Source organism: Panthera leo, chromosome D1, assembly GCF_018350215.1.
Source record: "Panthera leo isolate Ple1 chromosome D1, P.leo_Ple1_pat1.1, whole genome shotgun sequence".
Taxonomy (NCBI): domain Eukaryota; kingdom Metazoa; phylum Chordata; class Mammalia; order Carnivora; family Felidae; genus Panthera; species Panthera leo.
The window spans coordinates 103,695,905-103,716,247 of record NC_056688.1 but is presented as its reverse complement, the minus strand read 5'-3'; the positions used below and the strand labels follow the sequence as shown (position 1 = coordinate 103,716,247).

The following is a 20,343-nucleotide window of genomic DNA, read 5'->3' as shown; positions in this document are numbered from 1 at the left end:
AACCAGCAACGAAATCAAATCAGTAAACAAAAATCTCCCAACAATCACAAGTCCAGGACCAGAGGCTTCCCAGGGGAATTCTACAAGACATTTAAAGGAGAGTTAATACCTATTCCCTTTAAACTGTTCCAAAAAAAAAAGAAAAAGAAAAAGAAAAAAGAAAAGGAAACGGAAGAAAGAAACAACGGAAGAAAGAAATAAAGAAAGAAAAGAAATGGAGGGAAAACTTCCAAGCTCTGTCTACCAGGCCACCATTACCTTGATTCCAAAACCAAAGACCACACTAAAAAGGAAAATTACACGTAAGTATCCCTGATAAACATGGATGCCAAAATTTTCAACAAGTTCATAGCAAATTGAATCCAACAATACATTAAAGAATTATTCAGCACGATCAAGTGAGATTTATCCCTGGGCTGTGCAGGGCTTGTACAATACTCTCAAATCAATCAATGTGATACACTACATTAATAAAAGAAAGGATAAGAACCATATGATTCTGTCAATAGATATAGGAAAAGCATTTTACGAAATACAACATCCATTCTTGGTAAAAATCCTCAACAAAGTAGGGATAGAGAGAGAATATATCTCAACATAATAAAGGCTGTAGATGCAAGACCCACAACTAATATCATCTTCAAGAGGGAAAAACTGAGAGGTTTTCCTCTACAGTCTAGAACGTGACAGGGATGTCCACTCTCATCATTGTTATTTAACATAGTACTGGAAGTCCTAGCCTCAGCAATCAGACAATAAAAATAATTAAAAGACGTCCACATCAGCAAGGAAGAAGTCAGACCTTCACTATTTGCAGAGGACGTGATAACTTTAGGTAGAAAATGTGAAAGTCTGCAATAAAAAAATTACTAGAACTGATACACAAAGTCAACAAATTCACAGGATATAAAATCAATGTACAGAAATCGGTTGCATTTCTATACACCAGGAATGAAGCAGCAGTAAAAGAAATCAAGGAATTGATCCTATTTTACAATTGCACCAAACCCATAAGATACCTAGGAATAAACCTGACCAACGAGGTAAAAGATCTGCACTCTGAAAACTATAGAAACCTTATGAAAGAAATTGAAGAGGACACAAATAAATTGAAATACATTCCATGCTCATGGATTTGAAGAACAGATATTGTTAAAATGTCTACACTAACCAAAGCAACCTATGCATTCAGTGAAATCCCTATCAAAATACCACCAGCATTAAATAAATTTTTTTAAGTTTTTTATTTTGGTTGATAGACCACAAGTGGGGGAGGGTCAGAGAGAAGGAGAGACAATCTCAAGCAGGCTCTGCACTGATGTGGGGATTGAGCTCATGAATCGTGAGATCATGAACTGAGCTGAGATCCAAGAGTTGCACACTTAACCAACTGTGCCACCCAGGTGCCCCAACCACTAGCATTTTCCATAGAGCTAGAACAAACAACTCTAAAATTTGTATGGAACCACAAAAGCCCCTGAATAGCCAAAGCAATCTTGAAAAATAAAAGCAAAGCTGGAGGCATCACAATTCTGGACTTCAAGCTATATTACAAAGCTGTAGTTTTCAGGAAAATATGGCACTGGCACAAAAACGGACACATAGATCAGTGTGACAGAATAGAGAACCCAGAAATAGACCCACAACTATATGGTCAAGTCATCTTCAATGAAACAGGAAAGACTATTGAAGGAAAAAAGACAGTCTCTTCAGCAAATGGTGTTGGGAAAACTGGACAACAACATGCAGAAGAATTAAACTGGACCCCTTTCTTACACCATACAGAGAAATAAATTCAAAATGCATGGAAGACCTAAATGTGAGACAGAAACCATCAAAATCCTAGAGTAGAACACAGGAAGAAATCTCTTTGACCTTGGCCATAGCAATTTCTTACTAGACACATTGCCAGAGGCAAGGGAAACAAAAGCAAAAATGAACTGTTGCGACTTCATGAAGGTAAAAAGCTCCTGCATAGTGGAGAAAACAATCAACAAGACTAAAAGACCACCTATGCAATGGGAGAAGATATTTGCAAATGACGTATCAGATAAAGAGTTAGCATCCAAAATCTATAAAGCACTTATCAGACTCAACACCCCAAACCAATTAATCCAGTTGAGAAATGGACAGGAGACATAAATAGACATTTTTCCAAAGACGACATCCAGATGCCTAACAGACACATGAAAAGATGCTCAACACCACTCATCATCAGGGAAATACAAATCAAAACCATAATGAGATACCATCTCACACCTGTCATAATGGCTAAAATTAACAACACAGGAGACAACAGATGTTGGCAAGTATGCAGAGAAGGGGGAACCCTCTTGCATAGTTAGTGGGAATTCAACCAGTGCAGTCATTCTGGAGAACAGTATGGAGGTTCCTTAAAAAAACTAAAAATACAACTACCCTACGATCCAGCAATTGCACTACTAGGTATTTACTCAAAGTATACAAAAGCACAGATTTGAAGGGGTATATGCATATCATTGTTTATAGTAGCATTATCAACAATAGCCAAACTATGGAGAGAGCCCAAATGTCCATTGACTGATGAATGGATAAAGAAGATGTGGTATGTATACAATAGAATATTGTATACAGTAATAGTGCATATATATATAAAATATTGTATATAGTAATAGTATATAGGATATTGTATATATTAATAGAATATTACTCAGTGGTCAAAAACAATGAAATCTTGCCATTTGCAATGATGTGGATGGAGCTAGAGTGTATTATGCTAAGCGAATAAGTCAGCCAAAACAAATACCATATGATTTCAGTCACATGTGGAATTTAAAAAATAAAACAGATGAACATAGGGGAGAGTTTTGGAAGGGGCATTGGGTGGGGGGGATGGGCTATATGGGTGATGGGCATTAAGAAGTGCAGTGCAGTTGTTGTGGTGAGCACTGGGTGTTATATGTAAGTGCTGAATCACTAAATTCTACACCCAAAACCAATTTTATCATATATGTTACCTAATTGGAATTTAAATAAAAACTTGAAGTCAAATGAAAGAAAAAAAGCAACAACCTCCCAACAAATAAAAGTCCGAGACCAGATGGCTTTCACTGGTGAATTTTACCAAATATTTCAAGAAGAATTAAGTTCCAATATTCTCAAACTCCTCCAAAATGTACAAATTGAAAGAACACTCCTAAACTCATTTTATAAGAGCAGCATTACCCTAATACAAAAACCAGACAAGGACACCAAAAGAAAAGAAAATTATAGCCCAGTATGCCCGATGAACATAGATGAAAAATCCTCAAGAAAATATTGCACACTGAATTCAAGACTACATTAAAGATCATATGCCATAACCAAATGGGATTTATTTATTTCAGTTATGCAAGGATAGTTCAACATGCACAAATCAATGTCATATAGCATATTAATAAAATGAAGAGTAAAAATATGATCATGCCAATAGATGAAGAAAAAGCATCTGAGAAAGTTCAACACCCAGACATGATTAAAAAAAAACCTGTCAACAAACTGGGTATAGATGTAAGATAATTCCACAGCTAACATTATACTCAGTGGTAAAAATCTCAAAGCTTTTCCTCTAAATCAAGAACATGACAAGGATGCCCCCTCTCACCACTTGTATTCTACATAGTACTAGAAATTCTAGCCAGAGTGATTAGGCAAGAAAAAGAAGTAAAATGCATTCAAGTATGAAAAGATGATGTAAAACTGTCTCTCTTTGTAGATAACATGATTATGTACATAGAAAACCCTGATGACTTTACAAAAACATTGTTAGAACTAATAACAAATTTAGTAGTTATATGAAAAAATCAGTATACTGTGACATTTATTTTTTTAGTATTTATTAGTATTTTTAAATGTTTATCTTTTAAAAAAATTAAATTAAAAATGTTTTATTGAGAGACAGAGACAGAGCATGAACATGGGAGGGGCAGAGAGACGGGGAGACACAGAATCTGAATCAGGCTCCAGGCTCTGAGCTGTCAGCACAGAGCCCGATGTGGGGCTCAAATTGTGAGATCACGACCTGAGCTGAAGTCAGACACTTAACTGACTGAGCCACCCCGGCTCCCTAAATGTTTATTTATCTTGAGAGAGAGAGAGAGAGAGAGAGAGAGAGAGAGAGAGAGAGAGAGAGCGCACATGCATATGAGCAGGGGAAGGGGAGAGAGAGAGAGAGGAAGAGATAGAATCCCAAGCAGGTGCCACATTGTCAGTGCAGAACCTGAGGTGGGGTGCGATCCCACAAACCATGAGATCATGACCTGAGCCAAAATCAAGAGTCAGACACTCAACCAATTGAGTCACCCAGGTGCCCCAAAACCTGTGAGACTTCTTTTTAAAAAAATTTTTTAATATTTGTTTATTTTTGAGAGAGAGAGGGGGTGGGGGAGGGGCAGAGACACAGGGAGACACAGAATCTGAAGCAGGTTCCAGGCCCTGAGCTGTCAGCATACAGCCCAATGTGGGGCTTGAACTCATGAACCATGAGATCATGACCTGAGCTGAAGTCCGATGCTTAATTGACTGTGACCCAGGTGCCTCAAACCTGTGATATTTCTATATACAAATAATCAACTAGCAAGAGGAGAAATTAAGAAAGTAATCTCATTTACAGTGTTTCAAAAACAATAAAATCCTAAGAATGAATTTACCAAGGAATTGAAAGACCTATAGAAGACAGTGATAAGAGAAATGAAGAAGACGCATATAAATGGAAAGTTATATAATTGATACATGTGCTTGTGTGTGTAAAATGGAATACTACTCAGCCATAAAGAAGAGTGAAAATTTGCCATTTGTGGCAATATGGATAGACCTTGAAGGTATTATTAAACTTTTAAATTTAAATTCAAGTTAATTAACATACAGTGTAGTCTTGACTTCAGACATAGAACCCAGTGATTCATCTCTTACATATGACACCAGGTGTCATCCCCAAAAGTGCCCTTCTTAATGCCTATCACACATGTAGCCCACCCAACACCCCTCCAGCAACCCTCAGTTTGTTCTCTGTATTTATTTATTTATTAAAAATTTTAATGATTATTTATTTTTGAGAGAGAGACAGAGGCAGGGACAGAGAGACAGAGTGTGAGTAGGGGAAGGGCAGAGAGAGAGGGAGACACAGAATGTGAAGCAGGCTCCAGGCTCTGAGCTGTCAGCACAGAGCCTGATGTGGGGCTCGAACCATGAGATTATGACCTGAGCCGAAGTCCGAAAGTTAACCAACTGAGCCACCCAGGCACCCCTGTTCTCTGTATTTAAAAGTCTCTTATACATGCCTTACTCTCTGTTTTTATCTTATTTTCCCTCCCTTCCCCTAGATCCATCTGTTGAGTTTCTCAAAGTCCACATAGGATTGAAATTGTATGTTATCTTTCTCTGACCAATTTATTTCACTTAGCATAATGCACTCTAGTTTCATCCATGCTGTTGCAAATGGCAAGATTTCATTCTTTTTCATTGCCGAGTATATATACCACATCTTTATCCATTCATCAGTTGATGGACATTTAGGCTGTCTCCATAATTTGCTTATTGTTGACAGTACTGCTATAAGCATTGGGGCACATGTGCCCCTTCAAATTAGCATTTTTATATCCTTTGGATAAATTCCTAGTAGTGCAATTGCTGGGTCAGAGGGTTTATTTTTAATTTTTGAAGAAACTCCATACTGTTTTCCAGAGTGATTGCACCATTTTGCTATCCCACCAACAGTGTAAGACGGTTTCCCTACTCTGCATTTCCGCCAGCATCTGTTGTTGCCCAAGTTGTTCATTTTAGTCATAATGACAGGTGGGAAGTAATATCTCACTGTGGTTTTGCTTTGTATTTCCCTGATGATAAGTGATGTTGAGCATCTTTTCATGTGTCTGGATGTCTCCTTTGGAAAAGTATCTATTTGTGTCTTCTGCCCATTTGTTCACTGTATTGTTTTTAGGGTGTTGAGTTTGGTAAGTTCTTTATCTGATATGTCATTTGCAAGTATCTTCTCACATTCTATTAGTTGCATTTTGGTTTCGTTGATTGTTTCCTTCACCACTCAGGAGCTTTTTATCTTGATGAGGCCTCCATAGTTCATTTTTGCTTTTATTTTAACCTTGAAGATATTAAGTTATGTGAAGGAAGTCACATGGAGAAGACAGTTATCATAGGATTTCACTCATTTGGAATCTAAAGACAAAAGAGAAACAAACTTAACCATACAAAAACAAACTCATAGATGCAGAGAACAACTGATGGTTACCAGAGAGGAAGGTGGTTGGGAAGTGGGTAAAATGGTGAAGTTGGTCAACTGTATAGAGATGACTGGTAACCAGTCTTTTGGTGATGATTATTATCTACTGTATAGAGATGTTGATTATAATATACACCTGAAACTTCTATAATGTCATCAATTTCTCGGCATAGTCAGACCTGGAGCATGCAGCTTGGTATTTTCACAGAGACTGTGTAAGACCTCAGAAATGATGGCTATTGTGTGTTTAGGGTGTGGGAAGTGAATTCCTGATCTGAGCCCCTTGGGATTCCAGGACCTTAAGTTGATCAGGAGCAGAAGAGCCTCCAGACTTGAGAGTTCCATGAACACTCAGAGTCCAAATAAGAGGACTTCAAAAAAGTTTAAAAAGAGAATTTTTTTTCTATATAAGAGTTTATGGACTAATTTCATACATATTACATTCATATTTATACAATACTTTATATATCGCATTGTTACATCACATAGATTTGACTTGTTTTCTGTTAACCATATGAAGATGGCAGGTGGGAAGTTAGATGATAGATATTACAGATATATTACAGATACAACTTCTGGGTACATAGAGGTCTGCCACATTCTTCCCAGTATAGCAACATTTCATTTGAATCTCACAAAGTGTGATTTGTGGAACATACTTGGTTCTTACTGACCAATAGCATGGTCTTCATTGTTTGGCCATGGAGCCCACATACTATACTTTTGGTATTATATCTTTAAAAACTGTACTAAAAATCCATTCAGTTTTAAGGTTAAAGTTATTACAGTTCCTATCAGGGGAAATATATAACTGCTAACCTATCAGCAAAGTTGAATAATTAACTCATTGCCCACCCACCCCTTTCTCCCTGGAGGTAAGAATGGCTGAAGTAGATCAAACCAAGGATGGGACCTTGTCTAGAACATCTCTGCATCCCTGGTAACTGGCAGGGTAGATGAGTTTCATTTATGAAAACCTAGAAACAAACAAGCAAAAATGTTTGTGGGAATGGTCTTAAGTAGACACTTTTATTGTAGGATTAGTAATGCAGCATAACATGTTGGAAAGAACTTTAAATCAGAATATATAAATTATACCTTCTATTGTTTTAATATAATTTATTGTCAAGTTAGCTAACATATAGTGTATACAGTGTGCTCTTGGTTTCAGGAATAGATTCCCATGATTCATCGCTTACATACAACACCTAGTTCTCATCCTGAAAGTGCCTTCCTCAGTGCCCATCACGAATCTTCCCCTCCTCAGTTTGTTCTCTGCATTTAAGAGTCTCCTATGGTTTGCCTCCCCCACTGTTTGAAACTGTTTCTTCCCCTTCCCTTCCCCCGTGTCTTCTAAGTTTCTCAAATTCCACATATGAGTGAAAACATATGATATCTGACTTTCTCTGACTGACTTATTTCACTTATCATAATCCCCTCCAGTTGCATCCACGTTGCTGCAATGGCAAGATTTCATTGTTTCTCATTGTCGTGTAGTATTCCATTGTATATATAAACCACATCTTCTTTATCCATCCAAAATTACACCTACTATTAATAGAAGGCATGCTTGTGGTACACCCCTTTGGTAAGTGCTTTAGAAGCATTATCTAATTTTATTCTATGAAGACTTACTCTATGAAGTAGCTACTACTACCAGCCCCATTTTATGATAATCCTGAGGCTTGGAGAGGTTAATTTGCTCTAAGTTTCACAGTCATCAAGTGGAAGGGTTGAAATTCAACCCAGATTCATTGATACCCATGTTCCAGTTTGTAACCACAATAAGCCGTGACTCTGTCATGAATTAGTTTTGTTGTTTTCCTTACTGTCTCAGTTTCTTCATTATGCATAGGAAATAATGGCACGTGTGACTCACAGCGCTGCTGTGATGGTTGAGTCTGGTCAGGTATTTGAGAAAATTTATGTATGTCTATATCTAAAATGAAAGTGTTTTGTACAGAGGGAAATGCTCATGTATTTAATTTATTTTAATTAAGGTATTTGACCAGCTAGCCGTGTCATCTTGAGCAAATCTTTTAGCTCCCTGGCTTCAGGTTCCTCACCTGGTAATGGACGGTGTTGGACTAGATGATCTCTAGGTTCTTTCCAGCTCTAATGACTCTTAAGTTTCCAACAGAAAGACTACAATCATGAGAACATTATTGGACTATGGGGATGGCAGGGATGGATCCAGAAGGGACATGGCAAAGTGGGGCATGAAATTAGCAGGGACAAAAACTCCATGACAACCATGACTCCAGAGAGCGTCCCTGAGGGTTTTCTCCCTCTAATTGTCTTTTCTCGTGTTACCTCTGCTCTTAATAGCATATTTAAGAGGATCGCCAGTTGTGGGCATCTCTCTTGCCCTGAGCAGACAGCCAGTTTCAAAGCCAAAGACTCCCATCTTGGAGAACAATAGGGGCCAGCTGGAAAATTCCTTTGGAAAAGAAATAAGCATTTTTAACCTTTGGCAAGAGCTCTGTCTTCTTGGGGAATCTGGGTCAAGGTGAGAGGGCAAGATTTAGTGAGAACGGTGGATTTTGTGCTATCTCAATAGCCATGTGATTCTGGAGCAAGGTTTTATGGTCCTCAGTTTCTCCCATTCTTCACCTGCTCTCTCTGCCTCAGTCCCACACCTTCCACTGTGGGCTCTGTTTTGGGTTCTCTTTCTCCTAGCCAATGTCTCTGAACTTCATTAAAAAGATTATTCTCTACTCTTAAATATCAGGGATTATTCTGGGGTGAGGCATGAATGTTGAGTCCCTGTTCTGCAATTTCTTAAGGATGTGATCTTTTTTTTTAAGTTTTTTAAATGTTTATTTATTTTAGAGACAGAGAGAGAGCACACGTGGAGCAATTGGGGGAGGACAGAAAGAATCTGAAGGACGCTCTGTGCTGACAGCAGAGAGCCAGATGTGGGGCTCAAATTCACAAACCGTGATTTCATGACCTGAGCTGAAGTTGGACCCTAATCTTGAGCTCTGTTACCTTCTGTTTTTTTCACCTGTAAAATAGGGGATAATGAGATCATTTAGAATCTAATGAGATAATGTGTTTTTTTTTAAACTAACAAAATTTAGAAGTCAATAATTGAGCACTGAATTAAAAATAACAATTTACTGGCTTTCAGGGGAATTTCCTCAGATCACACATTCTTGTGTAGGTTTTCCAATTTTACCTATCCCAATGACCCTCTTGATTTAATTATTTCCTTGAGGATTCTGTTTTTAAAAAGATACTAATTTAATTTCCATTTACATAAATAATTGATTCATAATTTCTAAGTAGCAAAAGGCTAGCACTTCACTAAATAATGATATGACAGTGTACTCAAATACAATCCCATTGGCTTGTTGAAACACTTTAAATAAGTCTCCATAGTCTTCTTTGGAGACCCTAGTGTGGGTAACACGGATATCAGAGATGCCCCATTCCAAGCATAGGTAGTTGTTAGTCTGTCTTTTAACCTTACTTTTTTTAACTTGTTCTTCATTCAGCAACATCTTGGCTCTTTTAACCTGATTTTGTACCCTGAAAAACCTTATAAACTGGCCGTGTCCTTAGTTATCAGAATTTGAAGGTTTTGATTAGCTAGATGCTCGTAGTAAAATGCTTAATTAATATCTACATCAGTCACCTTTTCTGTTAATTGTCTTGGAGATGGTGAACACATGAAAAAACTTAACCAAACAGAGTGAATAATTTCAGAATTTTTCCTTTTTCCTATAGCTTACTGAAGTTTAACCAGATGTATTTTATCATGAATTAGTAAACAATCCACAATTCCTTACAGTTGGGGGGGGAATGATGAATTACATAAAATACTTTTAGCTTTGACTTCTTTGTTAACAGAATGTAATAAGAAAAGGAGAGTTTTACTGTAAGTGATTGAACAAGAGGTTGACTTATTTTCATAGAATTGATCGATTATGTTGGTGTATTGGGGGATGTTGCGCACAGAGGTTCATATTTGCAAAATATTTTCATTGAATCTAATTAATCCTGGATAAAATAATGGAGAACTTTTATTGGCAACACTTTATTTTGAGAGTAAACAGAAAGATTTCCAGGTTCCTAAAACCATAATTGAAATGAAATAAGACAATTTTAGTTTTACATCCAAAAGTGGGTGAAAGAACCATTTGTTCATCATGTATTTATGCAGTTATGCAAACATTAGTATACAAGATGCTTATCACTAAATAGTGGAACACCTCCACTGGACCATGCACTGTGCATAGTATCGTCAACTCAAGAGTATTTGGTGGTGGTAGAACATGAAAAGTGGCATCAGGAGTTTACAGCTGACTGGAAGATAACAGAACACCACAAGATTGAAATAATTATATTTATTGGTTAACAATATTCTTGAGTGTAGGCTCAGAGACCATCTAATGTAGAAAATAATTATGTGAAGAGCTCCTTGACCTTTCAGTATTCGTTTTGCTTTATTTTTCTTTCACAGAGAGGAATGAGAATGGGGATGATAATTGCTAACATTTATTGAGCCTCTACTGTTTGAGGCCATTTATGTCATTCAGTCCTTGCAGCAATCCTATGAGATAGTAAGTGTTATTAGCCCTGTTTATAGATGAGGCAACTGAGGCACAGAGAGGTTAATAACTTGCGAAGGGTGACATGGGCAGTAGGTAAATTCAGGAAATTCTGAAAGTCTGTTTTCTCTGTCATTCTCTCTCTCCATCATTTTCCCTTCCCCTCTCCCTTTCTTTCTCAATCTGTGCATACAATTAAGGCTGTATATATTGTAATAAATTGTTTCTTATAAATACAGGAGTTGTCGAACATTGACCAAGCACAGAGACATTTAAAGAAGGAAATCAAAATCATATCAGTTATTACTTTTGGCATTTGTAATTGGCTCGTGTATGTGTTGTGACACAGAGAGAGAGAGATTATAGAAAGCACTTTTTTCCCTCCAAAAAGGGTAGAACTATTTGTACATACTCATCAGCAGCATATGTGAGTGTCCATCCCTAATTGATTAATATCTTTTATATTACAGACATATCCACATTGTCTTTTTTATATTTTCTGGCTGTTTTTCTAACTTCATCAATTGTGTTTGAAAAGTACCTCATATAATGGGTTTTTCAGTTATAAGAAAGTTTTGAATAATTATATTTTTTTCTCAGGGTTTCTGTTTTAGTGTTATATTTTGGAAATTTCTTTCCTATCTCAAGATTATATAAATGCATATCTATTTATTCCTCTAATGCTCTAATGGTCTAACAGACCATTAATGGGAGAGTTTATCATTTCTGTATCAATTTAAAATACTAATTTTATCAGCTGTTAAATTCTCACCAATTTTTAAATTTTATTCTTTTTTTTTTATTTAAAAAATTTTTTTTAATGTTTATTTATATTTGAGAGGGAGAGACACACAGACAGAACACAAGTGGGAAGGGGCATAGAGAGAGGGAGACACAGAATCCAAAGCAGACTCCAGGCTCTGAGCTGTCAGCACAGAGCCCAATGTGGGGCTCGAACCCACAAACCGTGAGATCATGACCTGAGCTGAAGTCAGACGCTCAACCAACTGAGCCACTCAGGCGCCCCTAAATTTATTCTTAAATATGTATTTGTTCTCTGATACATGTCTATGTTTACAAGAATAATGAGTTATCCATGTTTATAATACTTAATATCAGAAAGTTCAAGTCCAATTATTTTTTATCTAAATTTTTGGCTGTTATTAATATACTGTTTCATCTCAAGGAAGGACAGTTTGGGTATGTAGTACAGTCAATAGGTGGCATCTGTTACAAATCTGTTAGTGAGTCTATCATGTTGACTATATCAACCAAACATATTAAATATAACTTTGTAGTATTTGGTAACTGAAATATATACTTTGACGTGTTTTTGAGATCAAGGCCCATCATAGATTGATTCTGGTTGTCAATTGACCCAAGTCTTTTTGAAATGGAAAAACATTCTGTGTTCAGGGATTGGAAGAACAAGTATTGTTAAAACATTTATACTAACCAAAGCAATCTACACGTTCTTGCAATTCCTATCAAAATAACACCAGCATTTTTCATAAAAATTTTTTCTAAAATTTGTATGGAACCAGAAAAGTCCCCAAATAGCCAAAATAATGTTGAAAAAGAAAAGCAAAGTGGGAAGCATCACAATTCTGGACTTAAAGCTGTATTAGAAAGCTGTAATCATCAAAGTATGATGATACTGGTACAAAAACAGACACATAGATCAATGGAGCAGAATAGAGAACCCAGAAATGGACCCACAAATGTATGGTCAACTCATCTTTGACAAAGCAGGAAAAAATATTTAATGGAAAAAAGACAGTCTCTTCAACAAATGGTGTTGAGAAAACTGGACAGCAGCATGCAGGAGAATGAAACTGGACTACACTCTTAGACCATTCACAAAAATTCAAAATGGGTGAAAGAACTAAATGTGACACAGGAAACCACCAAAATCCTAGAGGAGAAAGTAGACAGACACCTCTTTGACCTTGCCCACAGCAACTTCTTACTGAACTCAAGAAAACTAAATAGACAATAATTTACATGGTTTAACTCCAGAAATCTAAATAGTTTACCATGGCCCCAGGTGCTTTGAGTGACTTCCACAGAAGGTCTGAATCTGTATTGCCTAGAGGCAAGGAAGCCTGGTGATCTACAGGGCTGATAATGCCTCAGGAACTTCCCCAAATTAACCCATAAAAGGCTAGTATGTCTGGCCTGCTTATCCACAAGCACAGCTGTCCTGCATGGTTATCTTGAACAATCAGTGATAGTAATAGCCAACACCTATTGGACAATTAATGTGTACTGGATTGCGTGCTGAGCATGTGCATGAATTTCCTCAGATAACTCTCCCATTAACCTTACAGTTCAGGGGTTCTTGTCCTCACTTTGTTGGGAGTGAGTCATATCTAGTGTGTTTAAACCACTGGGACAAGTGCATAGCATGAGATGGTATCAGAATGAGAACTCTTTTTTTCATTTTATTGAGATATAATTGAGATACAACACTGTATAAATTTGAGGGGTACAACACAGTGATCTGATATATGTATACATTACAAAATGATTACCACAGAAGACTAGTTAGCATTCATCACTTTTCATAGTTACAGTTACATCTTCCTTGTGATGTGAATTTTTGAGATCTAATCTCTTAGCAACTTTCAAATGCGCAGTATAGTATTGTTAACTATAGTCATGATGCTGCACTTTACATTCCCCAAATTTATTTACCTTGTAACTGGAAGTGTGTACCTTTTGACCGCCTTCACCCAGTTCCCCCATCTCCTACCCACTGCCTCTGGCAACCGCAAATCAGATATCTCTTTCAGTGAGTTCAGTTTTTTTAGATTTCGCATATAGTGAGATCATATTATATTTGTCTTTTTGGTCTAACTTATCTCACTTAGCATAGTGTTCTCAAGGACCATGCAGCTTGTCACAAATGCCAGGATTTCCTTCTTTTTCATGCCTGAATAATCTTTATATATAATATTGAATGTTAGCATATATTATGTATATAATAGTGTAACATTTTATATATCAATTATGATTTCTTATCCATTCATTTTTTTAAAGATTTTTTTTGTTTTTTTGTTTGTTTGTTATATATAGAGAGAAAAAGAATTCATGCATACAAGCAGGAAAGAGGCAGAGAGAGAGAGAGAGGGAGGGAGAGAGAGAATCTTAAGCAGGCTCCACACTGGCCACAGAGCCTGTCATGGGGCTTGATCTCACAACCCTTAAATCATGACCTGAGGCCGAAATCAAGAGTTGGACACTTGACTGAGCCACCCAGGCTTCCCTATCCATTTATCTTTTAATGGACATTTAGGTTATTTCAATGTCTTGGTTATGGTAAATAATGCTGCAATGAACATGGCGGGGGAGTGGTGCAAATATCTCTTCAGAACACTAATTTTATTTCCTGTGAATATATACCCAGAAGTGGAATTTCTGGATCGTATGTAGTTGTATTTTTAATTTTTTTAGGATCTCCATACTGTTTTCCACAATGTCTATACCAATTTACATTTCCACAGCAGCGCACACCCCTATTCTCCACACCTTCACCAGCATTTGTTCTCTCTAACCTATTCTGACAGATGTGAGTTGATATCTCATTGCATTCCCCTGGTGATTAGTGATGTAGAAAACACCTTTCCATGTACCTTTTGGTCATTGGGTGTCATCATGGAAGAGTATCTATTTAGGTCCTGTGCCCAATTTTTAATTGTGCCATTTATTTTCTTGCTATTAAGTTATATGAGTTTGTTTTATAGTTTGTATATTAACATCTTATCAGATATGTGGTTTGAAAATATTTTCTCCTGTTCCATAGGTTACCTTTTCATTTTGCTTATCATTTTTTTTTGCTTGTACTTTAGGTGTGATATCCAAAAAATCACGGCCAAGTGATGTCAAGAAGTTTTTCCCCTATGTTTTCTTCTAGGAGTTTTATGGTTACAGATCTTACATTTTGGTCCTTAGTTCATTTTGAGTTAATTTTTTGAGTGGTGTAAGATTTGAGTCTAGTTTTCTTCTTTTGCATACGAGATAAGTTTTATTTGTTTGCTTTTTTGAGAGAGAGAGAGTGTGTGTGAGCAGGGGAAGTGGGGGAAAGAGAGAGAGGGGGGGAGAGAGAGAGAGAGGGAGAGAGAGAGAGAGAGAGAGAGAGAGAGAGAGTGAGAATCTTAAGCAGGCTCTACACACTCAGCATGGAGCCCAGTGTGGGGTTGTATCCCATGACCCTGAGATCATGACCTGAGCTGAACTCAAGAGTTGGAAGCTCAGCTGACTGAGCCACCCAGGGGCCCCTCTTTTGCATATGAATATCCATTTTTGCCAACAACAGTTATTGAAGAGATTATCTTTTCTCTATTGAGTATTTTAGGCTTTCTTATGAAATATTAGTTGACCACATATGCGTGGTTCTGTTTCTGGGCCACACCTAAATGTATAAAGCCACTCCCTGGACTCTCTGCTAGAGTGCTTCTGGGTTTGGCAGCTTCCCAGGAGCCCTGGTCAGCTTCCTGGTTGGATGGTACTAGGAGATATACTCAGCAGTAGGTGGGGCTATGAATTGGCTTTTCTGCCTGGACATGGTGGAGACAGGCTCTAAAGCCAACAAGGCTCATTGTTTGAGGTTCTGAATCAGGCAGAACTGTGTGCTGATTTCCCTGGACAAATGAGGCCACTGTCCTAGCTCTACAGGTGGGCAGCACTGCTGACTGCTGAACGATGCTCCTTTTTAGGTGGTCTGGGCAGGTTTCCTGGTTGGGCTGGGCCTGATGGGCCAGTGGATGAGTTTATGAATTGGTTTCCAGCCTGTACAGAGTGGCAGAACAGGCTCCAATGCCAGAAAGCTTGCCATTTCAGATCCTAGATCAGACAGAACTGCCTATCAAATTACCCGGTGGTCAGATGGGACCACCATCTGGTCTCTGCAATGGGTAAAACCTCTGGTGGGGATTTCTACCTGAGTGTCAATGCAAATAGGAACTCAGTCTGCCAGGATCTGAGCACTGATTGCTGAAAGTCCTGCCTTCTTCTTCCTCACAATCGGGATTCCCAGTAATCATACCCCACAGATTCCCCTGCCATCCTCTAGAGGTGAGACCAGATTGGACATCCCACGAAATGACCCACAATTCTGGGGGAGCTGGATAACCACCCACCTTGGGATCTCTCCCTCCCCCTCCTGCCCCAACTGGGGAAACCATAGGTAAAAGGAATCCTGTTGGTGTGGCACTGTGCCAGCATGGGAGAGTGGCAGTACAGTCAAAGTGTGGCTGACCTCTAACCGTCTATGTGGTCTCTGTAGCCCAAGGTAGGTGTTTCTGCCTCATTTCCATGTTCTAGGATTTTCAAAATGTTGTCTTGCCTATGAATAGTTATTCTATTGCTAGTTGTCCTGGGGAGGGGGCTGATGTCAGGAAATGACCTATAGTGCAATCTTGATGATGTTTTTCAGAACTAAAACACCAAAGCCTAAACTCTTAACCACAGTAGTATGCTGTTTCCTAAGAAACAAAATATTCTAAAATTGAGACGATAGTTGAGGGCAATAGTGAGTTGTGCTAGCCTCTGTATGGAACAGTTTGTGTGAAGGCTTCCCTAAGAAGACGTATTCCAGAACCTAGTTGAGCACATCTGCTGTGCCCCAAGAGAATGTTTTCAGAATTACATATTATGATGTAACTTACCAGGCCATTTTGGAGATGTTTTATTAGATAAAATTGTTTAAAGTTTGAGAAGTTATTATAAAAAGGATAATTTTTTTAATGGTTGAGATAAGAAATTTAAGAAACCTATCTAGATGATCATCTGGGGGAGAAGAGCTATTTCAAATGTATTCTTCAATGATGCCACTTATGCAGCAGTTACATATTTATCAGAGGTCTTTTAAAAACCTATTATTTTAATCAATGATTCTTAGCATTATATATAAGAACCATAGGGTTTCTATTGCTTTTTTTAAAGTGGTCAATTTTTAAATATCTCTTTTAATTTTCATGAGACGTCATGGAATAACTGAGAACCTGAAGCACTTTTTAAAAGGTACTTCTTGACACTTTAAGATGAAAAGGTGGGGTCTTTTCTTCAGGAAAGTGAAGCATTGCTTCTTTCCCAGTTCTCAGTGGAGGAGAGAATGACATATATGAGCAATGTAATTCTGTCATTTCACCTGAGTCAGCAGTGCATTCTCTTCTCTCTTTTCTGATTCTAGAAGCACCAAGCAAATGGTTGGGGGAGGAAATATTACAGAGGTCACTTATTTCATCCTTTTGGGATTCTCTGATTTCCCCAGAATCCTAGCAGTGCTCTTTGTTGTACTCCTGCTCATCTACATCATGACTCTGACTTGGAACTTGTGCCTCATCATCTTAATAAGGATGGACTCTCACCTCCACACACCCATGTACTTCTTCCTCAGTAATCTGTCCTTCATGGATATCTGCTATGTGACCTCCACAGCCCCCAAGATGCTCTCCAGCTTTTTCCAAGAGCAGCAAACTATCACGTTTGTGGGTTGCGCCATTCAATACTTTGTTTTTTCAATCATGGGACTGAGTGAGTCTTGTCTCATGACAGCCATGGCTTATGATCGATATGCCGCCATTTGTAATCCTCTTCTCTATTCATCAGTCATGTCACCCACCCTCTGTATTCGGATGGTGCTGGGGTCCTATCTGGCTGGACTCTCTGGTTCTGTATCCCAATTGTGTGCCATACTTCAGCTTCACTTCTGTGGGCCTAATGTCATCAACCACTTCTTCTGTGACATGCCCCAGTTGTTAGTCCTGTCTTGCACTGACACTTTCTTTGTGCAACTCTTGACTGCTATATTAACAGTGATCTTTGGGATAACAAATGCCTTCATCATCATGATATCCTATGGCTATATTGTCATCTCTATCATGAAGATCACTTCAGCTAAAGGCAGGTCCAAGGCTTTCAACACCTGTGCTTCTCATCTGACAGCAGTGTCCCTCTTCTATACCTCAGGTATGTTTGTCTATTTGAGTTCCAGCTCTGGTGGCTCCTCCAGTTTTGACAGATTTGCATCGGTTTTTTACACTGTGGTTATCCCCATGTTGAATCCCTTGATTTACAGTCTGAGGAACAAGGAAATCAAAGATGCCTTGAAGAGGATACAAAAGAAGAGATGTTACTGCTGAGGTTCTGTCCAGATTTGTCCTACCAGAAACCTTAACCGTCGATAATATGCACATGAATGGACTACAACAAAATTCATACTACCTTTGGATAAAGAAAGCTTAATTTGACACAGATAATATGCCAAATGGACTGACAAGTGACTTGATTCCACACAAACACAATACGTTTAAGTCCTGGAGATTCATACTTTCACCCTACATGAGGGGTGGCCTCATCATTTATCAGTAACTTTCAAGTATTTGTAAAATGTCAAGGTGTAGAAACTCATTACTTATTTTTGCTTTGGAGATTGAGTCCTGCTGTCTCAGCCCTCTGATCATGAAGGAGCAGTACGTGACAGAGATCCCCAGGAGTGTAGAGATTTTGTCTTCAAATATTTTGATGCAGCGTAATCCAGACATGATGGTGATTGATGTTTGTTCTGTATTGCTGCCATAGTGGGAATAAACGCACACACAGAATGTGCCTTTGAAAACAGATAAAGCTATACAATTAGCTGGTTGAGTTTCCTGGGAAGAGCAGTCTGAGATAGCTACTGTTTGTCTAAGGCCTCTTTCAGGGCTAATCATCCAATAAGTTTGTTCACATCCAGTCTCTACCAGCTGTAATCTTATGAAGGAAAAGTGATTTAAATCATAAGAGGATTGGAATGAAGAATGTAGTCCCTTCAGTACCATTTACTTAGGAGTTTGATGGTTTACTTTCTTGCTTCTAGTGTCGAGTGGGTGTTTCTCATGGAAGATTATGTTCAAAATCCATGTCAGAGCTGATATCAGTTTTTTATATTGTGGGACTCAAGCCTCTTTCTCCCATTAAATGTGGAAAATTTACCTTTGTCTGACATAGCCAGTGTTTCACACTGTTAAATCATTTCTGTTATTTCAAGCATCTGTTTATGTTTGGTATGAGGAGACTTACATGAAAATTCATTGTAAGAATAGAGTTACTGGATATTAAATATTACAGACTAAGAACAAATATGGGAAGTTGGTATATATTCTGTTTATTGTCTGTGTTGAATATTGCATGTCCTAGAGATTTATGGTGTTGTGTGGGGTGATATAATGTGTGGAGTAGATGGTTAGAGTTACTCTAATGCTGATACTTTCTAGGAAGCCTCAAGAGCCAGAGGGGAAATAATAGTGGGAGAGGCAGAGTTTTTAACTTTGGCCAGTTTTCTTTGTGTAAAGTAGAACATAAAGCTTTTGGTTCTTGTGATCTGTTTGAAAAGGGAACAAGTTGTGTAACAGCTGACTGCTGATTTGCCAGATTGCTCAGACTTGAACCAATTGGTATAAAACAGATGTCATTACAATGACATATTATCCTTGGAGATTCATTGGGTTCTCAAAGCTGTTTTAAGGGGGGGCTTCTAATTCTGATGAATCATGTAATTGTTCTCTTTAATTAAAGATTATAAATGAAGAGGCATTTGAAGCCTTTGCCAGGTTTTTCACAAGTTTACAAATGGATGGAATTGAGAGAAGGGGAATCACTCAATCTCTGGGAGAGAATGTGAGGTCTTACCCCATACCAAGGAAGTAGTGTGGTGTGAATAAAAGATGTGTGCTCCCCTTCCCCACCGTGTAAGCTTAGGTATGCTCTTTGAAGTATTGTTCTTTAAAAGTGTGTAATGATGTATGAGAAGGCTTCCTAAGGAACCATGAGGGCTTCAGTAGGAGGAGCACCTCATAATCATTATGCTGTGCATGAGATTTCCATATTTATTTATCTTTTAGTTGCAAGGTTATACCCTTTCAAAAAATATCTCTCTAATTTCCTTGCTCTCCAGGTCCTGGTAACCACCATTGGACTCTCTGTTTCTATGGGTTTGGCTTTTTGACTCTGTATGATATTAGTGCTATCATACAGTTTATGTCTTTGTCTGACTTATGTCACTTGGCATAATGCCATCAGGGTCCATTCATGTTGTCTCAAATGGCAAGATTTCCTCCATGTCGTAGTTGGGTAATATTCCACTGTACTATGTGTCAACACCATGTCTTCTTTATAACTCTTTGTCATTCCATATATTGCCTATTATGAATAATGCTGCAATAAACACGGGAGTGGAGATTATCTTTTTGGTATCCTGTTTTTATTTCTGTTGAGTGTATACCCAGAAGTGGGTTGCTGGATCCTATGGTAGTTCTTTAATCTTTTGAGGAACATCCATACTGTTTTTAATAGTGGCTAAACCAAGTTCCCTTTCCACCAGTAGTGTACAGGTGTTCCCTTTTCTCCAAATCCTCACCACCACTTATGACCTCTTGCTGTGATGGTAGTCATTCTAACAGGTGTCAGTTGATATTTCATTGTGCTTTTGTTTTGCATTTCCCTGATGATGAGTGATGTTGGGTATCTTTTTGTGTACCTATTGGCCATTTG

General features: G+C 38.0%; 1 protein-coding gene across 1 annotated transcript; it reads left to right on the top strand.

The window, feature by feature from the left end:
• The first annotated feature begins 17,010 nt into the window (after window positions 1-17,010).
• LOC122200190 (olfactory receptor 5AN1-like) lies at window positions 17,011-17,954 on the top strand. Its single transcript, XM_042905669.1, has one exon. It carries the CDS (start codon window positions 17,016-17,018, stop codon window positions 17,952-17,954), a length of 939 nt encoding a protein of 312 aa, XP_042761603.1. The 5' UTR covers window positions 17,011-17,015.
• Window positions 17,955-20,343: the final 2,389 nt, after the last annotated feature.